The 27,432-nt window shown below is 43.0% G+C and overlaps 1 protein-coding gene across 1 annotated transcript; it reads right to left on the bottom strand.

Moving 5' to 3' along the window:
- C8B (complement C8 beta chain) lies at window positions 1–27,432 on the bottom strand. Its single transcript, XM_007059064.3, has 12 exons — window positions 27,274–27,432; window positions 24,348–24,504; window positions 22,852–22,993; window positions 21,245–21,386; window positions 18,181–18,313; window positions 13,326–13,523; window positions 12,280–12,520; window positions 10,177–10,305; window positions 9,436–9,599; window positions 6,468–6,621; window positions 5,386–5,454; window positions 1–2,844 (listed from the first exon to the last, which is right to left on the bottom strand). The coding sequence occupies exons 1-12, from the start codon at window positions 27,363–27,365 to the stop codon at window positions 2,693–2,695; spliced, it is 1,773 nt and encodes a 590-aa protein (XP_007059126.2). The 5' UTR covers window positions 27,366–27,432; the 3' UTR covers window positions 1–2,692.

Genomic DNA, 27,432 nt, shown 5'->3' with positions numbered 1-27,432 from the left:
GGAGAGGTTTTAGTTGGGGGCTGAAGGTGACGGCTAGTGGCTTGTGCATCATGATTTTTTATTACCCTAGGCCATAATAAATCATAAGTTAGTTCAAAAACCACAAGGACAAAATAAAGTTCTGTCTTTTAAGGGAGAATTCCAAGGCTTACAGGCCCCAAATTGAATCTCCAACAGAAATTATACTTAAATAATCCTGCTGATTTTGAAATATCGGTGTTACCCTTCACCCCAGGCCTGACACACTGATAAAATATTCGTCTGCTCAGTGGATCTTTCGAAGTCAGGTTACAAAGTTTGTTTGTGACTGCAGATGCATTTGATGGATGTGCATGTGAGCCTCTGATCTGCCTGATTACTCCATCATCATGCTCAGGAAAGCTGTTGAAATACAAAACAGAACACACTCCTGTAGAGCAGGATACCTTGTTAATTTCCATCCTTGGCCTGTTTCGAAGCAGGGAGAACTTAAGTGCGGCACTGCATGTTTGCATGCAAGTCGCATGGACACCTGTGAGATGCAACAATGTTGGTTAATCAGGGTTCTGTGTCTAACAGCCATGCTGGTATCCCTTTAAATATATTTTGCTTTGGCTGTGCCCTCTTTGACGGAGACCCTAATGAGCCTCCTGGCAAAATTCCAGCACATAAAAGCGTTAACAGTTACAGCATAAAAACGGAAGCGTTTTTGGGTTGGCAGCTCAATTATGTAGCCCATTTATGAGAAGAGTGTTTTCTGCTTTTATATCTGCAACATGTTTTTCCTTTCTTAATGCCGTCACAAAGACCTAGTCCATAACTATGTAGGCAGCATGAGGATTAAAATCAAATGTATGTTCCATTGTTTAAAATGTCAGTAAGCATGAGTTCTTTTTAGCAGAATTGCATAAAGAGAATGTCAGTTAGAAAGGACAGTAAGTGGCAAGGACTTACCAGACAAAAGAATATTTGCCCTTGCAAATGTTACAAACTTACAACAAATAGGCAAGCAGATAAATATTTGCATAGGTTGCCATATTCATAGTTTTGCTGGAACACTGACATGACTATAGTTATTACACAGCATGGTCACCTACAGACTAATGTCTTTGCAAAGGTCATCATCCAATAATGAAGACACAAGAACTGAGTGTTTCTGTCCCATTTCACACAGAATTTGAGTCTTAAGAACCTGGGGCAACCATGATAGGTACATCAGAAATGCATGAAGACAGCTAGTTTGTTTTTGCTATGGTTTGTTTGCTGGCCTCTCTGTATTTCAAATATTTGAACTGGCTGGATTAGCAGTGGGTGTGTTGAAACACCGAGGTGTTCAGGGGGACCAAATAGTGGAGCAATTGGCCCACCTCCGTGACAACGAAGGCTAGTTTTGCCATCATTGCTAGAGCTGTTCCCAAGACAGTGATATTTCTGGAGAATGTAAGTAGAATGCTGATTGGCTTGCATTATGACCTCATTCTGAGACATCATTTTCCATACACCACTTCCCGTTTGGCCACAACATCCATGGGGTACAGTATTCATTCTGGCATATGGTTTTGCATACTTCAAAATTCATGATTTTAATTTCTTTAAGTGCCTTTTGGATATTATGCTCCAGCCTCCTTCTAAATGTATTTGTTCTATGGAAAGCTTATCCCACGTGCAGCCCAAGGTCCTGTGTGCTTCAGCAGTAGCCATGGGAACTATAAGTTGTGGGCTACAGACTGCGGCATGTTGGGAGACTTTCTTGGTTTCTGCCAGGATGTACCCTCTGCCCTCCCAGCAGGAAGTTTCAGCACTGACTGAAGCTGGAAGCACGAGGCAGGCAAGCAGAGAGGCGGCTGCTGGACTGTAATCCTGTTCTGTGTTTCTTTACAGAATAAAGTCTTGCTCTTGTTCCTGGTGGTTTGACTGAGGTGAATACACACTGACACACAATGCAGAGCACAAAGAGGAGCCTCAGGAGCAGTTTCCTAAAGTTGTGTAAAAAGTCACAAGGCAGATTTCCCCTAGCTTGAAGAACTTCACGCTGGGCCAGTGAACAGGACAGGGGGCTAAACATGAATAAGAGTACAAATTATTGCACAGGTTAGCGTGTATTTGAGAGTGTATTTGATGCTTTGGTTTATTTGAGTATTTGAGAGTACTACTCAATTCAATTATCTTTCCTTCAAAACAATTTTTAATAGGATAAACATCTGACTCAAATTTCACATTAGATGCTATTGCTCTGATGCAGATTTAGTTTTTAATTTTCTGCATTTTGCTCAACACGACACAGCTGTCTTCTGAGGAGTCACATCTGCTTTCCTGTGTATGCAAGATAAAATGCCCTTTTCCCTATCTCAGGGGAATCTGAGAACACAGATTAAAACTCAAGAAAAATCAACAGGTATCACATAGTGCAAGAAATAAAGTTTTGTTTGATTAGCCCATTGAAATGAAGGCCTATAGCAAAGCCACAATATTAAAACAAACAAGGACACTTAATCCTGCAGGACAATTGTCCAGCATGTCAAATCAGAATGACTCATATTAAAAATATGAATCCTGTTCCAATGCCTGTTAGATCTTTCTGTTGACTTCAGTGTGCATTGGATCAGGCCCTTAAAGAGGAATAAAGAGGCTTGATCAAGTCAATTATAATTATCTTCCCACTAACTTTGCAAGGTGGTAGTCATTTTAGTTTATATATTTTTAGTAATTTTCCTTAACACCTAATAGTTTCAACATCTGGCCCAGTGCATGGCTTGCCACCATTTTGTGGGGCAGGGTTATTGCACTGTCTTCTTGTCATCCGTTGTCCTCCAGAGCATGCAGACCAGCTGGACCAGCAACCCCAGTTTCCATCTATAGTAACATCTGGAGAAACCGTGAAGAAAGAAAAGGGTGTCACAACAGAGGTTTCTTTTCAAACGGGGTGCTCCCAGCTCACACAAATCATACCTACATGCAAACACAATACCCCTCGTCCACATTACTAAGAATATCTTGGACCATTAAAACTGGACAATTATTTAAAGATGCTAATTCTCTATTCATTGTTGATGGTGCTTGTTCAAACTCTGCATTTCATTCAACTGGGAAAATGAAAAGACACAAGGTGATTTTACCTCTTCTGTTTGAGACTAAGGGAATCTGAGGGAGCTGAAGGACACAAACTGGGATCACTTTACATTCTGAGGAGTCAGAGGAAGCTGTTAGCAGGTTTATGTTTAAGTAGCAGGTGGCCTAATTTAACTTACTTTTTCTGCCAAACCCCCTCTCTTCAAAACATCCCATTTTGGCCGGGATAGTCCCTTTTTTAAGCCCAGCTCAGCTGTCCCGACTTTTTTTTTTTTTTTTTTTTCAAAAGGAGGCATTTGTTCCGTTTGCTCTTGCTGACTTGATCAGTTGACAAGAGCAAATAGGACAAATGCCCACTTTTGTCAAAAAAGGTAGGGTGTGGTGCAGAGGAACGTGGAGGCGGGGGAGCAGAGATGCCAGCCCCTTGCAGGGGAGGACACAGAGTTGCGGGGGATCGGGGGGGAGGGAGAGAGCATTCCAGCATGGGGGGAGGAGGCAGCAGGGTTCCAGCAACCCAGCAACAGCCTCCTGAGGAGGCCCCCCACAAGACCAGGCAACAGCCTCCTGAGGGGACCCCCGCAGGGTTCCAGCGACCGGGCAACAGCCTCCTGAGGGGACCCCCGCAGGGTTCCAGCGACCGGGCAACAGCCTCCTGAGGGGACACCCGCAGGGTTCCAGCGACCGGGCAACAGCCTCCTGAGGGGACACCCGCAGGGTTCCAGCGAGGTGGGTGGGGGTGGGGAGCAGCTGGTGGTGTCACATTTTCTCTTTGGGAAATATGGTCACCTCTTTTTAACCCTGGACATGCAAGTGACACATATTAAACTCTTTAGATTCAGTAAGCCAAACTCAATGCATGTGAAGTTACATGTTGATAAGTGTCTAATGGAGATTTTACTGCTATGACATACACAGTAAGCAGACCTGAACAATGTGTAAGTGACAACAATTAAAGACTCATAGGACTCACTTAGAATTAGCTATGAAGTTGTCCCTGTGCCCTGGGAAATTTTAGCTGAAAATGTATTTCACTCTGGCTTGGTTAGGATACAGTCATTTAGACTGAAAACTGAAGAAATGACTGTAAATGAAGGGCAATGATAAATGGCAATGTACCAAATTACGGGGATCTACTGTAGCTCTGCAGGGATTGATGTAAAAACTAGTCTTATTTAACATCACAATTAATGATCTGAAGGAAATAAATAGCAATTACATTTGCAGATGATATTAAATTGGGAGGAGTTATGAACACTAGTCTGGAGAGAAAAATTATACAAAGGAACCTAGGGACATTAGCATCAGGGGTGGAAAATAACAAAATGAGATTTAACTGGGAAAAATTAAAATGTGCTGTAGTATAGCTGAGGAAGAATAATCTGAGACATTTACTCCGTGGAAGGGACAAACTTGGGAAGCAGAGATGCTGGAGGAGACCAAAGGCCCATAATGGACTGCAAAGTAGTCATGAGTTTATAATGGGATATAAGTGCTGGTTTGTGCTGCATATTCAAAATCAGCTCCTCCTCAAAGCACAGAAATAATGATAAGGCTTTGGTGTGAAATCATGTATAAAGTTGCACTGAGTTCTGGACACCACAGCAACAGAAACATACCGCCACACTGGAGGGACTTCTGAGGAAAGGACCAAAGGGATGGATTTATAAGGAAAGATTAAAATCTATCTATCTTTTAATCTTTCCATACTTTGATATACCGTATATACTCATTCACAAGCTGAATTTTTGTAGTAAAAAAGGGAAGCATCAGAGAAGGGGGTCGGCTTATGAACGGGTATAGAGAGCGGGAGAGGTGGGACGCAGCCCCTCCCCCCCACAGAAGGGGCAAGGAGAGGCAGCACAGCCAGCAGAGCCAGAAGGGAAGAGGTGGGGCCAGAGTCTCTCTGCTTCTTGCCTCGCTGCTCTCCCCCAAGCCTCCGAAGCAGCTGCAGCTCTGGGGCTGGCAGGCTGCAGCTGCGCCTCCCAGTCTGGCCCGCCGGAGGGCGCTGCAGCCGTGCTGCCCAGCCTTCCGGAGCATCCTCCCCTGGGCCTCCCCAGATAAGGTGGGAAGGGATGGGATGGGGAGAGTGTGGGGGTCCCCAAAGTCAGCAGCAAAACTCACCTTGACTTAAATGCTCCAGGCCCTAACAGTTCCGATTCCCAGCCCTGTGATTTAGCCACTAGGCCATATAGTTCTTAATGATTGCATAAAAAGACCTAAATAACTTACACACATAATCATATGACTGGCCATTCTATTTCAACTCTCCGTTTAGGGTTGTTTTTCTCTTTAACTTGGGATCCACATTTATTTAATCATCTTTCTAATCCCTCTTACCTTTTCTTTCTGTGATCTCACAGGCAGTACCACGATATCCTATAGGACAGATACATTCACAGCGCGTTTCTAGAAGGATAACAGTGAAAGCTGGATTACTCTACTTCACTACAGTATATTATTATACTGAACATTTCTCTATCGACTCAATTTTCCATATATGGGTAGGTGAAGAGGCTGCCTCTCTGGGGCAGAGACCATCTTTTCTTTACATGCAAGTGCATCACCTAGCAGAATGAGGCCCTGATCCTAGAATTCATTGTCTGGGTGCTAATGACAATAGTCATTTGAAAACATCTTTCATGGCAAATTATCCTAAATGGAATGATAAGAGGACTCAAGGCCTAATAAGTTATTTAAACAACTGTAATCACCCGAGGAATCAGTTAAGAACGATAATCAAACTGGATGGTACCTGAATCAATAATTTCTGCATTAGACACATTTAGATGATAACCAGATTCTCATCAAGACTTTTGCAGATTCAAATTTGAATTAGGTACTTGAAAAATATCTTCTTTTATTAGCAAAACCCACACACCATAAATCTCCATTTAGAAAATGTGTTTTTTATTCAATTTAATTACTTTCCCCCAGCATTTTTAAATCATTGTCAGCTTCAAAATGAGGGCAGCTTCCATTAAAAATGGAGGGAAGGAAAGGATACAATACTGAACAATTCTGAAGATGATACCAGTACTTAGCACTTACATGGTGCTTTTCATCTTCACAACACAACATTAATTAATGCCGAGACATTAGGATGATGGTAATGATCTTGAAAGCAAAGAAAGAGACTTAAAGACATGAACTTTTCTTCTGATGAATAATTGAGGTGGGAACTGTTTCTTAAATGTAACTGATAAAGACACTTGCTAAAATGGTGTTAATTTGCTGCTGCGGCTACTAAACAATGGAGATTTATGAATGAAATTACTCTTTTTTAAAATATATTTTCTTTATATTGTTAACCAGGGATGAACAGGAGAACAGAATGAACACAGATTACCAGCCAGTTAAGCCTCCTACCTACAGCTCCCCTGTTCGTTTATACTAGAGACGTATTAGACGTGAGATTCTACCTTTCAAAAAGGCAATTCCATTGCCATGGCATGGAGCACAATGACAGGAACTGGTCTCCAGCTGAAACTCCACAAGGGCACGCTTCATATTTTCCCTTAGTGTATTTGCATTTGCAAAGTCCGTTGCAGTCACCAGTTCAGACAGGGGTTCTGCCTAAGCAGGAGGGAGAAAAGAGGGGAAGAAACAAGTGTTGTATTCATTCCAAAGGTCAAGATGTTTTCATAAGGTCAGCCCTGCACTGCAAGCTATGGTGGGACCTCAGTTTGTGAACAAAATGTAGGCCCTGTGTTATGAGATTTGTGTTCCGTGGAGATACCAATAAAAGCTTTCTAAAATGGGAACATATTAGTCCTATCAGCTGTGCAGAGCAGCTACAGCTTTGGGAGAAAGAGCTGGACTTGCCTCTATTTTGTGCATCTTCAGCAGAATAATTATGTTAAGTTCCTGCTGCAGGGACAAATTCTGCCACCAGTTACACTTCTGCACCCCCACGACTATAATGGGCGTGCACACGTGTAAGTGGGGGCACAGACTGAACATCATGGGGTTGCCAAGGGTAGAATTTGGTACAGAGTAGAACCAGGTGTAACGGAGAATAGAATTTGCCCCACAGATTCATCTTGGCAGATGATAACACAGTAGCCAGTAAGAATAAAATCGGAGGATTCCTAGGCTAAATTTGCATGTTTGGTAGTTACAATCAAAGGACCAGTTCCTCAGTTTGTATCACCTGATGATCCAGCCTAAAGTCATTATTGTAAGCTGAGCAAATTTGCTATGCGTGCCATCAGGACACAGCAAACATGAAGTCCCACAATACCATTTGTACAGGGTCACGTCATTCAGAGGACAAATGCATTTTAAGGAAAAAGGTACTTTCTTGTTACTGCCCCTGTCTCTCCATTTCTCAACAATGATCTTTGATCCACCTTTTACTTTTTGAATTCATATCATATAAATAAGGAAATGCCTTGAGAATGACCTGCCAAGTGCTTTTAGTAGATGATTTATGAACTGCTTTGCTTTATTTTTTCCCAGTGGAAGCATTTTTAGGGCTCATGTTTAGTCGCACACTACTGGTGCTTTTGATCTTCATACTCCTCCAGGATATTAGCAGGCCAAATCCAAATTATATCAATCTGTGGTTTCTACTAGCTGATCTGGTCACTGATATCAGGTTAGAATCTAAAGAGTTAGGAAAAAAACCTAGCCTTACTTTGCGTTCAGAATTTTCTTTAAATGGGATACTTGGACAAGTACGGACACTGAAATCTCTGGGACTCAATGCAATTATGAAATCATGAGTAGATTACCTGAAACAGTTGATTTTATATCTTCCTTTAAACCTGAGATGAGTTCTAGTTAACAAAGAAATGGATTATATTGTCAAAGCAGAAGATTTGAGTGGGTTGAGGGCAAGCTGAAAACATGGACATTATGTGAAATTTTTATTACAAAAAAGGGGAAAACCAACATAATAATCAGTGCCAAGCCAGGGTGAACTATGAAGCCCTGGAAAAATAAACACCTATTTGACCAATATAGTCAAATGTAGAAAGGGCTGCTCTAAAGCCTGTTGAAGTCAACAGTCTTTCTGTTGGCTCAGGGGGCTTTGGATTAGTCCTTGAATGCGTAGATTGCCAAGTATTAAACATATTTCCACTAGAGAGAAAATAAACACTAGCTATGGGCTCAATCTAAGGACTTTTATCTGGATCCAGATTTCAAATGAACACCCCAAAGCTCCAGTGGGTTTGAATCAAGGCTTTTGGGTTCAGACTAGAGCAGGCTGGAAAACGGCTTTTTTAAAGAAAATTGTCTGTGAAAGAGAAAAGAACACACTTTCATCAAAAGGTTCCACAGAAAATTTAGACATTTCCATTTTTCTAATTGACAAGTTTCAGTCAAAACACAAACAAAAAAACTGATATAGGATTTCTGCCACAGTGCCTCATGGGAGTCATAGTTCAGCTGCCTTATGCCCTCATTCTCCTCCCTGGCCCAGGCTCTCTGGCTGGGCTACATCTCCCATGATGCACCACGGTCTCCCCTCTCGCTGAGACATCAGCGCATCCTGGGGAGTCCCTAGCTACAGTGCATCATGGGAGATGTAGCCTGTGCAGGGGAACCAGGCCTACAGAGGAATATGAGGCACCTAAGCTACAGATCTTATGAGGCACTGGGAGGCGGGGTGTGTGTGTGTGTGTGTGTATTCCAAATCAACATTTTTCCACTTTTTAGAATACATTTTGGGATTTGAGTGTTAGTTTTTTTGACAAAATATATTTTTTCTGTGAAAAACAGACACTTTTCCCCAAAACTTTTATTTAACCAAAATCCAATTTTCCACTGAAGAGCAGTCCAACAAAAACCAGCCATAGTGCAGGGCCATACCCAAGAAGAATATTCTTCTGCCTTCACAATAGTCAACCAAACGTTAAATGAACTAACTGTGACATTCAAAATTATGAGGCTCTACTGACATTTTTTCCTCTTGTTATTTTTCACATTCATGCTTCTCTATACATTCGAGACCTGGCCAAGACTGGAAGTAGGAAAGCCTAGTAAAAATCTATTCTCATGAGATTCTATCTTAGTTTTACAGATTTATGAGCTTTAGATAGTCTGGACAAACAGCCAGACTTTTTGGTGCACTCCTTGGTTTTCTGAACCAAACAGAATTGCTACTATACAGTGCATGGTAAATATGGAAGGCAAGGGTAATTCAGAAAAAAGGAAGGTCATTTTATTATACTCTAATATTAAATGCCATCAGGTATATTTCTAATACAGCACTGCCTAGATTCTTCAAACTTCAATTATCTGACATGCCTTGTTACCTAAAACAGGTCAATTAGTTACTCTGAAAATCTCCCTGATTATTCAAAACCTCCCTTATCTGAATGAATTCCAAGTCCCCCATGGCACTCGATTAATTGAGGCTCTATGGTGTATTATTTTCAGTACCTTTAGCTTTATGATTTCAGGATTGTACTGTACTGCATCTCCCCACTCCTGCATTAGCTGAGCAGTTGGCAGATCTTTGTAGGCAAGTGTCGTGATATGCTCACTCCCTCCTCCACGAACAAGGACTATGAAATCTTCCACAACTTGCTTTTGCCTGATGCTGTCTGCAAACAGGGGTAAAGCGACCAGCTCAGCTTTGCTATTTCTTTGTGGATCACAAATAAAATAAAAAGCTAGGAGCAAAGCGGACTCTGCCAGTTACATATCCCATTTAGAAACAAAACGGGAAAGCGACCTTGGTCACAATTATTTATATACAGCCAAATATCTGGCACTCCCTCTGACTTAAAAGGGAGTGGTGCCTGAGGGAGGACTTCAAGATTTGGCCCATAGTTTTTCTTTTGACATTACTGTAAATGAAAAAAAACAAACAAACAATAGATGCATTCACAGATTTTAAAGGAAGGAGGGGATCACTTAGCCACAGGGGAAAGAATAATAAACCAGCCTCCCCTTATGGGGCTATTATTGAAAAGCACTAGAAACTGCGACTAGTGCAGGGTGCAGCACCTCTTTCCTGAGTAAAGGACTTGATCCTGCTTCTGTTAAAGTCAATGGTGTGAAATCAAACTCCATAAAACAAAGCCCATTTCCTGCGTGCAGATTTTACGTCTGAAATTGAGCATATATTGCTCTCACATAAAAAAGAACATACAAAGCACAAGATTATTTGATGTTTACCTCCAATTTCATTTAAAACAGCCTTACAGCCAGCAGCTGACATTCCCAAACGTATATAAACTCCATAGACTTTTCCACCAACGTTAAAGCCATGCTGTGCACAGGACTGGATGTCACTTAAAGAGTAACCTAAAAAACACAGTAAAACAACACATATTTATAAAAACAACACTCCATTTTAAACACTTTTTGGTGAATTTTTTTGCCTTCCCCCTCTCCCCCAGGGAATTTTTAGGGCCGAATCCTGCTCTGAAAAAGGATCTGGTGCCCTCATCTCCCAGTGACTTTGATGGAGTTGAGTGCTCTCGGGATCAGACCTTTAGTAAAGAAAAAATTTCCTCTCAAGAGTTTATATGTTTTTGCTTGCGGGGCTACATCAAATGTCATGGAATTCCTGGCACAGAGGAAGTGGTACGTTACAAATAATGAGCATCATAAAGATATGGTTACCCCTTTTGACCCAAGCCCTGTTGAAAGTTACAGGTTTGCAAATTAATGACTAAGGGCCCAATCCTGCAAACACTTCCCATTGAGCATAGTGCTTACCATGCTCGGTGACTTAAATGAGATTCCTTAGGGCTGTAAACCGTGCATTCAGTAGCAAATGTTTGCGGGATTCGGCCCTAAATGAGTTAGCAGTTAAGGTCCCAATTCAGCAGTGTACTTAGCCACATGACTTACTTTAACCCATTAGCAGTCCCATTGAAGTTAGACATGTGCTTCAATACCTAGCTGAATTTGGGCCTTAACAAGCAAGGACGATGCACTACCTTCACTTCATCAATGACAGCCTCTCTGCCAGCAATCACATGTGACAGTCACTCACTGCCAGGGAATACTACTAGCACTAAATTAGTGCTCACTGGACTCAATAAAAAGGGATTATCCTAATTAAATTACATTCCAACATTGGCTATAGAACTTATCAAATTGGCAAATAAAGTTAGATTTCAGCTTTAACATCTAACTGGCACCTTGGCAAATCCATCTGATGGACCCTCCATTCACGCTTACATTGTTTATTTTGACTGTAAGATCTTTGATTCAAGGACTGTCTCTTGCAATGTGTAGGTATAGTGCCTAATCTCGTGGTCAACTGGGGCTTCTAGACACTATTGTGATCCCAGTAATAAACAGTAATAGTAATATATTGGTGTTTAGATGTGAGCTTCTAGAAAAAAATATATAGCTAGAGATGGGTCCAAAACAAAACCTCAGATCTTGAATACCACTGAAATTCTGAATGCCTGAAATACAGATCTAAGTTCTGTCCCTCTGGCTCAAGTCTAAATACAGCATTACCTACTAACGTACTACTCAACAGAAGAGCAAACAGATAGTGGACCCTGCTGTGTAACACAAAGAGTACGTTTGCAAATAGGCACTGAAGGCCGTCCCTGAACCTCCAATGCCAATGGGTAAACAAAAGAATGCTGCTCTTGATTATCATCCCACAGCTCTCTGTGTTCCACACAAACCCTTGTAAAGGAGCACGAGTCAAACAACTAGAGCAGCATCCTGCAGAAAAGTCACCCAGCAAATGACCAACTCCTAGATTCCTGCATGCTGGAAAAGTTATGGAGGCTAGAGGAGTTTCACAACTACCACTTGTAAAGCGCTGAATAGAAGAATGTAGGTTTTGATTTTCAAAGCCAACTAGGGATTTAGCCATGGGATTCTCATTCTAGTCAGTGTTGGAAAGATCAAGTACAGGGCCTGGTATGCTGAAGCGATAAGCACCAGCAGCTCCAGCTGAGGTTGATGAAAGCGAAGGGTGTTCAGCATCATTTGAAAATTAGGTCCTTGGTTTACATACAGAAGGGGAGAACATTATCTTGTTCAGAATCTCTTAGGGATAATGCTACAGACATGTGCCCCCCCCGGCCTCCAATAGCCTCATCTCACCCCAGGCTTACCCCCTCTCTAGCCACAGAGCCTAATCCCCACAGAGCAGCATCTGGAGGTTCAGGTAGGACCAATGCTGTGGAGGCGGTAACTGGTTTCCTAGATAGGAGTGCGTGTGGCAGCAGAAGTAGTAGATCTGACCCCAAAGCTTTAGGAACTCTTTTTCATTAAATGCTGTATAGTACTGGATACACATACCTGCCTTTTGGAGTTCTTCGCTGTTCACAACTAAAGTATATTCGTAGATGCCGCCAAGAGTAGCTTCAGTAATGTAATGCGTCCCATAATCTCTGTAAAGTTCTCTGTATTCACCATAGCTGTACTCTAAAGGCAGCTGATGGAGTCTCTGCAGGAACTCATAATGGAGCATCAGAGTCCGAGGCTTCAGTTTATAACGGGCAACATCCAGCTCAGAACGGGCATGAATAAATTTGCTGGACTACATGAAATGTAGACACACAAAGCATCCAAGTGAAATGAGGGACATGGTTCTCCATGCAAAGTATGTTACCTCAGTGAGTGTTATATATACTGTCCATGCATTGTATAAATGGATGTTACTGGTCTGCATTAAACAGCTCACACAAATCCGTATACTCTACATAGATCTTAATTTGTAAAATGTGCCATTACCAACACGTAAAGTGAGGGAGCAATTTTACACAATGGAAACAAAGACATTCCCTCAAACAGACTATTGTCCAACCCAACGTATATCCTTCCCCTCCACACCCCTTTTGGGACAAAAGCCTGGATAATAAAATGGGCTTTCCACTGTGCCCTAAATGCATTCAGACTCAGGTTTGTTTGGGCCATCAAGGGAAACACTTTCAGGAGCTGAGGATCTTTCAATTTAAAAAGCCTTGCAACCTGGATAATCAAATCTAGGCCCCTTATCAGGCTCAAAGCAGGACTCATTGGGTGGAATTCTGTGGGCTGTGTTATGGAAGAAGTCACACTAGGTGATCGTAGTGGTCCTTTCTGTCCTCAAAAATCAATGAATGTGTGAGTTACCCCAGGTTCTCCTTCTCTCTCTAATGGTGTCTATTGCAGGAGCTTCTCGGGCCCTTGGTGAGCATCACTTCGAACAAAGTGTAGTTCTACTGATTTCCTTGGAGCTAAACTTCAAAAGCTGAGGATCTAGTCCTATATTTTTTTATACACATATACACACATGTACATTTAAACGTCACACCTCAGGTGTTAACTAAACTGAGAACAGTTTTAAGTGGAAAGTCACTTACAGTTGCAGAAAACTTTTTCATCCTTTGAATGAACTTCTTGAACCTGTTGTCACTATAACTGTAACCAAGTTCAAACACTCCTGGTATCTTTATTCCAAAGCCAAAGCTAGTCTGCGAAGCTTTTGCCCTGAGGATATTTTCTTCAAAACTTGAATAAGATTCGTATTCAGTCAATGTAAATTCATATTTGCCTTTGGTCTAAACAAAAAGCAAAACCAACACACTTTATTTCTTGCATACTGATTTCATATCTGAAGCAGAGGGAAGACGTCTTGATAGTCTTGCAACAAACATACTTTTGAATTAGTGCTTGCACTTTGAAGATGAAAAGCCTAGTATAATTGCTAATCATTATTATTACTACAATACCCCTTGATTTGCAGCACAGGTTAATAAAATGCAGATGAGAGCTACTGTCTCCTCCGTATTGCAATTGCCTACGTCTTAAAGTCCATGAAAGTTTAAACAAGTTTAAAATTGTGAAAGGAACAAAGCTTGCTTAATAGGCATCACGTATCAAATCACACGAGACAACACACAGCTTTAACTTCAATGGGCTTTTAATCAGGCTCTGTATCTTTGATGCCCATTAAAGGTAAATGACAAGTTTGAAAATTACTTGGGTGCCTGCCCTTTCATACAGTACGTTCTGGATATTTTAAAACAATAATACTTATTTGCACTTCTGTAGCCTCCTATAACCATATGACTCCTATAAGCATATGGTGTGGATTGCACCCTCAGCAAGTTTGCAGATGACACTAAACTGGGAGGAGAGGTAGATATGCTGGAGGGTAGGGATAGGATACAGAGGGCCCTAGACAAATCAGAGGATTGGGCCAAAAGAAATCTGATGAGGTTCAACAAGGACAAGTGCAGAGTCCTGCACTTAGGACGGAAGAATCCCATGCACTGCTACAGACTAGGGACCGAATGGCTAGGCAGAAAAGGACCTAGGGGTTACAGTGGACGAGAAGCTGGATATGAGTCAACAGTGTGCCCTTGTTGCCAAGAAGGCCAATGGCATTTTGGGATGTATAAGTAGGGGCATTGCCAGCAGGGACGTGATTGTTCCCCTCTATTCGACATTGGTGAGGCCTCATCTGGAGTACTGTGTCCAGTTCTGGGCCCCACACTACAAGAAGGCAGTGGAGAGCAGGAGCCGGTTCGCACCAGTTTGCGCGAACCAGTTATTAAATTTTGAAGCAGTTTTAGAACCAGTTGTTAACCCGCTTCCCTGCAGGGGGCGCTGAGGCTTTGATGGGCTCTGGCCGGGAAGTGATGTAATTCCTCCTCCGGCCACCGGGGGCGCTGCGCTGTGGGAGCCATGTGGGCTGCCGCCTGGCCCTGAGCACAAGCCCTGTTGCTGCTGCCGCTCCCCTGGTCCTGGGGCTCCCGCTGCTGCTTGGTGGGTCCCCGGCTGCTCTGCTGGGCCTGGGCTGCGTCCTGCTGCTCTCCCCGTGAGCACCCACCACCCTGCCTCCAGCCACCCCCGCACCCCCTGCCCGCAGCAGCCCCTGCCGCACCCCCTGCCTGCAGCCAGCCCCTGCCTCCAGCCATCCCCGCACCCCCTGCCCTGCCTGCAGCCAGCCCCTGGCACACCCCCTGCCCTACCCGCACCAGCCCCTGCCGCACCCCCTCCCTGCAGCCAGCCCCTGTCTCCAGCCACCCCCGCACCCCCTGCCCTGCCTGCAGCCAGCCCCTGCCGCACACACCCCTGCCCTGCCCGCAGCCAGCCCCTGCCGCACGCACCCCCTGCCCTATTTCCAGCCAGCCCTGCACGCCCTGCCTGCAGCCAGCCCCTGCCGCACCCCCGCCCAGTATCTAGCCAATCCCACCCACATGCACCCCGCATGCAACCCCTGCCCTGCTCACAGCCAGCTCCTGTCTTCAGCCGCCCCCGCACTCTCTGCCCTGCCCGCACCAGCCCCTGCCGCACGCCCTGCCCTGCACCCCCTGCCCTGCCTGCAGCCAGCCCCTACCTCCAGTCAGCCCCTGCCCTGTCTCCAGGCACCCCACACCCCCTTGCCTCCAGCCAACCCCGCACCCTCCTGTCTCCAGCCGGCTCCGCACCCCCTGCCCTGCCCGCAGCCAGCCCCGCACCCTCTTGCCTCCAGCCAACCCCGCACCTCCTGTCTCCAGCCAGCTCCGTACCCCCTGCCCTGCCCGCAGCCAGCCCTGCACCCCCTGCCTCCAGCTAGCCCTGCCCCACGCCCCTGTCTGCAGCTGGCCCCACGTCCACTGGTGTCCTGCAGTTCCCAGGGCAGTAACCCTGCACACCTGCTTCAATGAGGGGGGCAGGGAGCAGCTGGGACCCACACATGTGCACATCCTAGGGTGACCAGACATCAAGTGTGAAAAATCAGGACAGGGGGTGGGGGGTAATAGGAGCCTATATAAGAAAAAGACTCAAAATCGGGACTTCTGGTCACCCTAGCACACCCCCAGGGAGTGTCGGGGCCCCACACATGTGAAACGGAGCTCGTTTCTAGTTCATGCCCATCTTTTTAAGACAGGGTTAACACACACCCGTATTTTCCTGGACAGGTCAAGTTTTTTGGTTCTTAAATCGCCGTCCGGGAGGAATTTTTAAATTTTAAAAATTACTCCCGGGAAAATACGGACGTATGGTAACCCTGTTGGTACAAAAAATACATACTGGGGCACATCCCTTAAATCAGAACTTTTTATAAGGAACCGGTTGTTAAGATTTTGGCAGCTCATCACTGCAAGAAGGATGTGGAAAAATTGGAAAATGTCCAGCGGAGGGCAACAAAAATAATTAGGGGACTGGAACACATGACTTATGAGGAGAGGCTGAGGGAACTGGGATTGTTTAGTCTGCAGAAGAGAAGAATGAGGGGGGATTTGATAGCTGCTTTCAACTACCTGAAAGGGGGTTCCAAAGAGGGTGGATCTAGACTGTTCTCAGTGGTAGCAGATGACAGAACGAGGAGTAATGGTCTCAAGTTGCAGTGGGGGAGGTTTAGGGTGGATATTAGGAAAACCTTTTTCACTAGGAGGATGGTGAAACATTGGAATGCATTACCTAGGGAAGTGGTGGAATCTCCTTCCTTAGATATTTTTAAGGTCAGGCTTGACAAAGCCCTGGCTGGGATGATTTAGTTGGGGATTGGTCCTGCCTTGAGCAGGGGGTTGGACTAGATGACCTCCTGAGATCCCTTCCAACCCTGATATTCTATGATTCTATGACTCACTGCCGGCACGCCCCTGGTGGCTGGGTGTAGCATAGGAGGCTCTCCTCCTTTAGTGCCCTGTGGTGATCAGCTTCTCCTTGCAACTCGGCCAGGTCACACAAAGTCTCACTCCTTCTGGGGTAAACCAGCAGTCCAACAAATAACAGTCCAACATCCTCTTGGACTTTCAGTCTGAGTCTGGACTCACCAATCCTTACGCCTGGTATCAGGGGGGCTTCAACAGTCCTTACACCTTGCAGGGGGGTTTCCGTTCCACCTTTCCTGGTGGGCTGGTAGGGAAACCCAATGCCCCCCCACTCCCCTGGAGTCCAGACTTGAGTAGGAAGTCAAGGCCTCGCTACACAGACCCCTGGCTGCCTCCCTGGACCACCTCCTGCCTTGCCCAGTCTGCAGCCTTTGCTGCAACCTCTTTCCTGGCTCCCAGTGTATCAGTACCACTCTTCCCAGGCCTCGTCCACGGGCCCACTGCACAGCTTCTTAGCATCTGGTTCTGCTGCAGGAGAGTTTTCTCAACTGACTCAGCAGGAGTCTTCATGCTCCCTGCAGATCCGTCAAGCAGCATGCTGAATCCTGGCGTGAGCTCACTAACTCAGCTCCCTGACTCCAGCCAGGCTTCTCTCACTGAGAGAGACCCAGAGGTCTGCACTCCTTCCTGGTTTACCCCTAACTGAGCTTGGTTCGGCCCTTTTAGCTCCTCCCTCCAGCTTTGACACTTACGACAGGTGTAGCAGGGCAAGGCCGATTGCTCCCTCAGATTCTCATTAACCCCTTCAGGCCCAGTGTGGAGTTGGCACATCCCATCACACCTCCTTTCTATCAGAGGACCTCAAGTTGCTTTCCTCACACTGCCCCTTGGATGTCAGTATTTTCACACCACTTTTATGGATCAGGTTTTTGAGGCAAAGAGAAAGTAAGGCCCTGATCCTGCACCGTTAAAGTCATTGGGAGTTTTGCCATTGACTTCAATGCACATAAGATCAAACCCTACCTGAATTTGCCAAAATTCACATCAGAAATGTTTGGCAGAGCCAGAATTAGGTCCCAGATCCCCTGATTTCCAGTCCTCTGCCTGGACCATGAGACCATCCTTCCCCTGAACATGCAACTCAGTCAAAATAAAGTCTGTGCTGTGTGCAACAGCGAACAATGGTAAAAGTGCCCCACATTGCATGTTACCATGAACACAAATATTTCACTTTCACGTTGGCACTGGAATCATTCCTTTCTCCTTCCCCTACAGTTTTATATTTAATAATCGATTTCCTCATATTATGAGCATTACTATTTCAGGCACCCATTGTGTACTGCATCATTATAGAGAATCTCTGAAATGCAGTTCACTTTCTTGCAAGCAAATCAAGGAAACAACAAAACCTAGCTGAGAATTTTGGATGGCTTCATTACAGAAACTTTACTTTTTCATATTTGTGTCATTTAGAGAACATATACATGATTATTAGAATATAACAATAACTTATTATGTTCCCTAATATTTTCAAAGTAGGTCAAAATTTAGTCCTAAACCACTTGACCCCAATTCTTGAAATTCATTAAAATGTTATGTGTCGACACACTGCACTGAAAACTATTGGAAATTTAATTAAAGTTTGCTTGCAGAAAAAATATCTGATTCTTACCTCTGGGGAGTAGCTTTCTACATTGTATGGTTTTCTAAACCTGGTATCCATAATATAATGTGGAGTACACCCCCCAGCATAGTACCTGTGATCAAGAACCAAACCTTCCAGATTGTTCGTGAGGATATTTAACCTGTGTAGGAGGCATAACAGTGAAACAATAACGTTTATAATTTAAGTAGCAGCAAAATATACAATTTGGCTAAGAAAGGCAAGGTTTTTTCCCTATTTCCTTTTGTGCCTGCCTATTTTGTTGCCTAGGGATTCTGTCATCAGAACTTTCCGTCTTCTATAATCCACTCTAAGTGGTCTAGGAGAACCTTCCCATCCAACAAGCAAATGGAAGAGGGAGTCATGTTTTGAAACATTGCTGAAGATAATATTAACCACAGAAGAATTACATTTAGTCAGCTGGGACTGACATTACGGCATCATACCATCAGTGCGAGCAACATTTGTATACTTTACCCAGCCAATAAACGTTCATGGAATTGAAATTGTGCTGGAAAGTAAGGATTTGGAGTAGCTCTTTCAGGAATGGCAGAAGGGGCAGAGGTGGGCAAAATATATACTAGGCACTGGATTAGATCCTAAATCCATCTGTAAACAGTAAACATGCAGTCTGGCAATCTTTTTATGTAGGGAGAATGGCTTTTTTTTGGTGATGGGACCAAGAGTTCTCTCTTATTCACCACCATCACCGCAGGGTGAATCCCAGTGGAATCTCATCTAGACAGTGGTGCACGGTCTCAGGATATGGCGCTAATCTGAATGAGATCATGTTTAAATAGCAGTGAGCATCACTAGAGGAAAAATCACAAAAGAAAAAATACCGATGAAATCGGGAAATCCCCAGAACCTATAACTGTTATGTTGTGCTCCAGGTCTTTGTTAGGCCTCACTTTCCTTAGTTTGGAGTCAAAAAGTTGCATAAAAAGGTCTCAGAAATTGTTAAAATTAGCTTCAATCTTAGAACAAAGTGAAAAGTGGGAAGGTACACTAAAATTATATGACTGAGCAATTGTGGCTTCAAAGAGATGAGAGGCATGTTTCTGTAAGAGTTCAAATTATTTTTTAATTTGTACTATGGTATGAAGCAGTATGAAGCATCAGTGATGACACACACAGCAGTCACATCTTCAGAGAGTTGCACAGAAATGAGCATTTTCCCTTTAATGTGATTTTTACAATATGAAGCAATATTTTGGGGGTGGGGGTGCATGTGAAGTGAGATTAGGGGACTATTCCTAATCCAGGTCGACTCCTCCTGTGTCTGACCAGGAGTTGGGAGGATTTGGGGGGAACCCGGGCCCGCCCTCTACTCCAGGTTCCAGCCCAGGGCCCTGTGGAATGCAGCTGTCTAGAGTGCCTCCTGGAACAGCTGTGCGACAGCTACAACTCCCTGGGCTACTTCCCCATGGCCTCCTCCCAACACCTTCTTTATCCTCACCACAGGACCTTCCTCCTGGTGTCTGATAATGCTTGTACACCTCAGTCCTCCAACAGTCCACGTTCTCACTCTCAGCTCCTAGCGCCTCTTGCTCCCAGCTCCTCACACGCACACCACAAACTGAAGTGAGCTCCTTTTAAAAACCCAGGTGCCCTGATTAGCCTGCCTTAATTGATTCTAGCAGCTTCTTGATTGGCTGCAGGTGTTCTAATCAGCCTGTCTTAATTGTCTCGAGAAGGTTCCTGATTGTTCTGGAACCTTCCCTGTTACCTTACCCAGGGAAAAGGGACCTACTGAGCCTGGGGCTAATATATCTGCCTTCTATTACTCTCCTATAGCCATCTGGCCCTACCCTGTCACAGTATGTTTAATCTCTTCCCAGCGTGTTATATTTTTGTTTTATTTGTAACCAGTTCTGTTTCCACTACCCTTACTCAGTTGTTACTAAAAACTTCTCTTTGTTTTACCAGAAGTAGAATTCAGTGCTGTAATATTAAATTAAGTGTGACTACTCGGTTTAATCAAACAAGCCGGTGTGTACACTGTCTCTCTGCAGATAGCAAATTTGGTAATCTCTGTGAGTGTTGAATGATGGGCTGGATACCCCAGAGGAATGTTCTTCCAGGGAAATCGGGAACTTGGGTGCACCAAGTGTTATGTGCAAGGCAAAGTGTGGCCTGGCAGAATCCTGAGAAGTTTGTCTGGGGTGGCGAACAGACTCTGGTGACAGGGAGCTCTCACCTAGTTTAGCACCAGCAAGTCTCTCTTGTGCTAAAGCAGAGGGGTAACAAGGTCACCCATAGGTCTGGGTGCCCCGAGAAAGTGTCCCACTTTGGACATAGGATTTTGATTCAGGCCATTCTATAATATAATCATGATTTAATTTTCTTTTCAAATATCAACATCCCCACCCAGTGTTTTATTTCAGAGCCAGATTTTTAAATAGGTGTCATCCCAGCCTCCTGGAGGCCAGGCAAAATTTTTCATACACATAGAGTAGTTATCAGGCCACATTCTGATCTTGATTACACCCCTGTAAATCTGGAGTAACTCCTTTGACTTCATCCCACACAACAACAAAATCCATGATTTCTCAGGTGTCCAATGGTTCAAATAACAATGATCTGTAGATGTTTTAGAAGGTTTGTCGTTCACTACCTACCCACCCAGCTTTGGCACAATCGGTACATTTCCAGAAGAGAATAAGTGAACACACTACCCTACAAAGCAGCTCCCTTCACATGACTACTGGCAGGCTAACTACTACCTATGTCATGTGGAGCATTACAACCAGACAATTCATTTAGTGTGTTCATTGCACACAATGATGTTTTTTGGTCTCAGTGACTGTTATTTACTAAGGTTCAAATGAAAACCCTTTCGGGTCAGTATGAATTTTTCCAATGGGCTTTGGATCAGGACCCAAGACCCGTCAATTGTTACAACATTTACAGTTTAATATTTAGCAATCTGAGACTACATCAACATATTTTCCTTATCTGAAAGGGAAGTGCAGGGAACTTTAACCATTTCAGGTTACTATATGTCTCCATTTTCAAGAAGTCATTTAATTAAATTTGCTATGTTTGGTTTATGCAAAGGATGCCTACTTACCCTCTTGCCAGATTCTCTATTGCCCAATATTGCTCCATCTTCTGGTTGCATTTTCTATACACCTTTTTACAGTTTTTTTCATCTGACTGATCCCCACAGTCATCATCTCCATTGCAAAGCAACCTCCGTGTAATGCATCTTCCTAAGAGGCAACATTGAAATTGCTTAATTAAGAAGTCCTTTACCATTTTTATTATTAAAAACTACAAAGCCACAGTCGTGACCCCATAAAGCTTATAAACTAATAGAATACAACATGTTGATTAGAGCTGGTTGGAAAATATTTCGTTATCCGCCCTAGAAATTTCTACTTTTCATTAAAAAAAGTCTGAAAACTGCTAAAAAGTGTAAAATGGATACAAGTTGAAAAAAAAGTTAAGTTAGTTTGTTTTTCCAATGGAAAAATCAAACACTTTTGATTAGGGCAGAAATTTTCTGCAAAAATTTTTGTTTAGTCAAAAATCCAATTTTCTTTTAAAAAAAAAATGTCCTTGGAAATTTTTCCACCAGCCCCAATAATAAATAATTATAATTATTTTCTTACGTATATGATCGATTACAAGAACAAATAACTTGAAATTCCAATGAACAAATTTGGGACATTTTAAATGACAGGTTTAATTAAAATGAGAGAGGAGCATACTGGTAACACGTTCTTAATAAGAGAAATAACAGACATGAAGGCTGCGTGTCTATCATTTCTTTTATTATTAGAATTGCTCTACAGAGACCTCAAAAGAATTCTGTGAATCAAGGCAGACAGAACAATTTTGTTTTCTCATGCTGTGTTTTCCATCCATAATAAGATCCTTACAACTGAGATGTTAATGAATTATATAAAAATAATACCTCTCTCTTATATGATGCTTTTCGTAAGTAGGCCTTTAAACACTTCACAATCTTTGATGTATTTATTCTCACAACACTCTTGTGAGCTAGGGATGTGCTTTTATTCTCATTTTACGGAAGGGGAACTGAGGCACAGAGAGGCTAAATGTTTGGTTTGACCAAATAAAAAAAAAATCAGTTTTTCATTTTGCCAAGAAAAAACAAATAACTGTTATTTCCACTCAGCCGAACCGAAAACTCATTTATTCACCCAGCTCTCGTTATATTTCCCTTAATCTCTTTAGAGGGCTCCACCAGTTCCACCAATGTGATTGTGAAAAGAGAACTAATGAATGCTACAGAACAGTAATTTATATGGGGTAGGCAGAACTGTCACGACTACAACAACGAATCCATATAAAGCTTTTCCCTTATGATCTCAGGCATGTGCCAAAATCATGGGCACATATTTTGCAGCTGCTATCTGACTTTTTGAACCACTTTTATGGCAGCTTTTATTATCAAGACTATTTTTTAATTTCCTACTTTCCAAAACAACTGGATTTTAAAGAGATGCTCAAGATTGGCAGACTGGAACTTGGCCTACATTACAGTTAAAATCACAGTCATTTGCAAATGTGATGTAAGTGCTGATACACTTTGGGCCTCATCCTGGCATACCTTTACTCGGACAAACCCCATAAAAAAGCAAAAAGCTCTTGTGAGTTCTGTCATTAATTTCAACAGGAGCAGGAGTGTCCCCCAATTCAAGAACTTACCTGTAATTGCACATACAAAGCCTTCGCATCTAACTTTATTTCTGCAAGGATGGTTTGTAACACAATCTTCTGTTTCTTTGTCAGAGTAGTCACACAGGTCTCCCCTGAACTGAGAAGGCCGTTCCACATGAGCAAATCTGTACTGTAATGACATAGAAAACATTTACTCACCTGTGTAGAATGGATGAATTTTATGGTTCCTAAATTAAAATACAAACTTCTTGTATTGAGACATATTTGCTATAGGAGTAACACCAAGAAAAATAGTAAATATGGCAGAATTTTGATTTTCTTGCAATGGACCTAATTTAAAAAATAATTTGGGGTAGTTTTCATTTTATTAAACAAGATTTTCCACACTTAGTAGTGTTCGAATAAAAAATATAGTTTTTAGTTTGTCATTAAGATAGATTTTGTTTAAATAGGACTAATTGCTCGGAGTGGGAAAGAATAAGGAAGGGTTCAATGGCATTTCCCTTCTCTCAATTAGAGTTGGTAATGACACCTCTTGTTATTCTCTGTCTATCTGTGTACTTACTAAACCTTCCACACCATTATCAATATTTTCCTGACCACACCCCGTGAGGTAATTCTCTGATCCATCCAATAGATTATCCTTCTGCACCTTTTCCATTTCCTAGACAAACTCATAACTGAGAGTCTTCACTCCTTACACAGCTGGAGCATCATTACTCCGACTGCAAAGGGCTGAAGCAAGACTGACGTGGGATAGCCACTCTAAGAATGGTTATCTTAACCTGTTAACAAGTAATCCTGTGCACTGTTTAAAACAATGGGATTTTTGCCATTGACTTCATTAGGAACAGGATCTTAGTTTGAAGCTGTTCCATATATAGAAAATGCTCAATGGCAGGTAATGAAAAGAGTCTCCCAGTCCCGTGAGGTGTTGTGTGCCCTCAATTCCCATTCAAATCCAGAGTTGCTGAGGGTGCTTAGCAACTTGCAGGAGCCCTGTGGCTGCTGGCCCTATGTGTGAATGCTCCCGCCAAAGGACTATGATCACTTGCTACTTTTTATACAAGACAGGAAAAATTAACGGCCTGTTCCTACACTCCCTTACCGCAGCAAATTTCCATGGAAGTCAATGGTAGCTATGTTTAGATAAAGAATTGCAGGATTGAGCTGACAAAGGTGAACTGGAATTCCAAAGCAAAGGGTTGCAAGCCCCACACGTCCCAATAAAAAGAAGAGTTACCTGCCGGGAACTCTGACATGAATTTCATCCCTGTGCAGGGAAGCCTAGCACAAGGCCTAGACGTGCACTTAAGCCCTAGGAGGTCTCTTGTGATGCTCCAGAGGTACGTAGGTCTTGTACATTGCCTGTGCGGATTCTCCCTGCAGGAGATGTGAAGGGCCGTGGGCCAGAAAGAGTGACTCCATCACTGAGTCTTTGCAGAGGCAATATTACGAAAGACTGTCTTGCCTTTTAGTCTCTCGTATGTCTCATGCTTCACATTAAGGTCATCAATACTCACTCTTTTCTTTTGACAGGGGTCACAGGTGCTCCACGATGACCAGCTGGAAAGCACACAGTCAATCGGCTGCGGAGGGTTGTTTACTGATCGGGCCCATCTGCCTTTGGCTAGGCTCACGTTCACTCCATTTAGCCGAAGGAGGGGTTCCCTTTCACCACTAAATGTTCACAATGAATAAAAACTTGAGTGTGTAGGATTACAAAGCTAGGAGAATGGAACAGAGGCTGTGTGTGTGTGTGTCTCTCTCTCTCTGTCTCTCCACTCTCTCTCTGTCTCTCCACACTAAAACAATCCCTTTGTTGTGCTCTACTAAAATCTTTCATGCAAAATACAGAGTTGGCTACTGATCTCGCACTGGGTATACAACTGTGCGGCTCCTGATTTACACTGTTATAACTGAGAGCAAAATCAGGACCATAATGTTTTGAGTGTCAAAGGGTAAGTATTATCTAAGTGTAAAACATCACCACACAAACATACTGCTCTGTTCTATTCAGGTTCTCAAATCATGCCCATCACCATGGTCTCAAACAAGGTAATTAATGATACAATCACGACTTGACAAAAATCCTGCAGCTGGATCGTAACTGTAAACACCATGGACTCTCCTAAAGAATTAGCAAAAATGGATTTTGTAGCAGACTTGTTTATCTAAAGGCCGGACAAAATTCCACTGGAAACTGTGTGGGTCGCTTAAAGCAATGGGAGTGCCTGTTGCTGATGGTCCTCCAAGCAGCTTTTACTGTACCTTCCATTTGTGAGAAATGTTGGTATTATTTTTCGCAAAAGTATGTGTGTCTCAGTTTCCCCACTCACTTTTATATTGTTAACCAGTGTGTGAGAATGGGTTAGTTTCTTTCCTGGGACAGAAGAACAGAAAATGCAGTGCGTGGGTGGGAGTCAAGTAGGCAGGTCAGTGTGGATAAGAGTATGTCATCATATGAATGGAGTTACCTTGAAGATACAATAGAAGACCACCGACCAGGCATTAACTTGTAAAGACTGCCAGCCCAGGGGGGCAGAACATGAAATGGTGTGACTGGAGGTTGAAACAAAGAACTGAGGTGTGAGCAGACTGCAGTAAGAATCCTGCTGTCCAGGGCTAACTGGTGGGGCTGGAGGGGTGCATGTGTCAATCCTGGATGTTTGGGCACGAGAGAGAGTTTGGGCTGCCAGCCTGCACATGCATGTAGGCTTTGCTTTTCCATTCTACTCTGACGACACTAATTACTGCATTCCAGTTGTCTAATAAAAGGTGTCTTGTTAGGAAACATCTGTCCTGAGTCTCAGCAAACATCTGCTGGTTGCACAGCTCCAAAGAGGGTAAGTCTCCAACAGGGGCCAAGCTCTTTAAGACCTGTTGAAGGAGTCATGATGAGAAACAAAGTGCTGAAGTCTGCGACCCAGTCAAAAGTGGAGGTCCAGGGCCTAGCAAGAAGAAGCGTATGCTCCTAAAGAGTCTATGTTAAGGTCTGAGGCCTGGCATGGCTTGTGGATCCATGACACCTACTAATAGCAAACTAAAAATCCCTGTCTTTCTATCAGTAATTTGAAAGTCTCAAGGGCATCTGTATATTTATTCTCACCAGTGACTTTAATGACAAAACAGATGAAATTAATTCATTTTACCAGGGGTTAATCAAAGAGTCAGTCAACCAAGATGACGATTTAGATAAATAATGCAGAATATTTATAGTTGCCAGTGGTGATTTGTTAAAAATGCCAATCACTTCTCTTGGAGAGGTGCTGAGACAAAGTCTGCTCATAGTGATACTGCTGTGAATCCCACGCAGTTTCACTGACTTCACTACACCGGCTTGACACTGGTGTATCTGGAAGCAGAATTTTACCCACACTATATAAATCTTTTTTCCAAGTATGAAGACTGGTTTTAAATTAATATCTATAGCCAAGGGCACACTGCACTTTCTCAACTATGGATTAAAAGAATGTGCATATTTTTTTTCAAGAACATTGCAAAGGACTTTTTATTCTAAAACTTAAGAGCTCAATTTTGTCTTGAAGGCCTAAGCCCCGATTTGGGGTTGATTGACAACTGCGCCCCCTCTCACCTACAAAAGAGTTCCAGGAACTCCCAGGGAGCACAGTAATTCTATCCTCTCTCCTTGGCTTTTCTGTTTCCTGCAAAGCTTACCAATGCTGTTCCCTAAAGGCCTCAGGAGTTTGGGGGGCCTGATGTTAGATGCCTCCTCCTCACAACCCACCATCAAGAAGCAAATTGCCCCATCAGTGCCCCCAGCCTCCACTAGCACAAGAAATGCAAAAAAAATTAAGCTGTGAGGTAGACCCTCCTGTATAGCAAATTATTCTTAATATTGTGCATTCAATATTACATGTAAAAAAGAAAGTGGGGAAAATGATCAGCCAGCTATGTAGTCCAGGTGCTGGGTTTTGTTTATATGAAATGAGGACCAAAAGGTATTAGACCAGTTGAGAAATTTAGGATCATAGTAGCTAGGTAAAAAAGGAAAGACCTCTTATATGATCTAGTACTCCATCCCCTGGCAAGTACCAATTATATTCAGATAGTAGAAGAGCTATCAAATATTAGCCTACATTAATTTTCTTTTGACCCCTAAATCAAACTTAAATCTAATAATCCTCAAAATGCCCTTGTGAGGTACACACAGTAAGTAACTGCACTGCAAACAGATTTTCACTTCATCACAACATGACTACAACATTTTGGCATATAAGATTTATCAGACTGGATTATTTTTTTCAAGCCAGTCACTTCATAATATGCTCACTTAAAAACAGTGCCTTTTCTTACTTCACTAGAAACTCCAAAATGGCTTCAGATGACATTCCTTATTCACCATAAAAGGAAAAGCAGACGGTCAGCGTTACATTTCATTATCTATCATGTCATTGCATGGATATTTATTCAAGAACATTCACTTACCTAAAGCAATGCACAGTTAGGAAGGCCAGTACTGCACAAAACAGAAACAGTTTCACTGGGTACAAGAGAAGTATAGTATGCGATATATTCATGATTCTAAGGTAATATCAACAAATATCACTGGCAATCCTAAGCCACCAGAACTCCAGTTCAGCCTTC

The sequence above is a fragment of the Chelonia mydas genome, chromosome 8, assembly GCF_015237465.2.
Source record: "Chelonia mydas isolate rCheMyd1 chromosome 8, rCheMyd1.pri.v2, whole genome shotgun sequence".
NCBI lineage: Eukaryota > Metazoa > Chordata > Testudines > Cheloniidae > Chelonia > Chelonia mydas.
This window is presented reverse-complemented; position numbering and strand designations above follow the sequence as displayed.

Bases quoted from the DNA above. Each gene is read 5' to 3' on its own strand.
- C8B (XM_007059064.3), bottom strand. From the start codon at position 27,365: ATGAATATATCGCATACTATACTTCTCTTGTACCCAGTGAAACTGTTT. The intron at 9,600-10,176 runs GTAAACATCAAA...CCCTGTTTGCAG, and splicing joins TGTTTTAAATGAAATTGGAG to ACAGCATCAGGCAAAAGCAA. The intron at 6,622-9,435 runs GTACTGAAAATA...CCTCCTGCTTAG, and splicing joins CTGAAATCATAAAGCTAAAG to GCAGAACCCCTGTCTGAACT.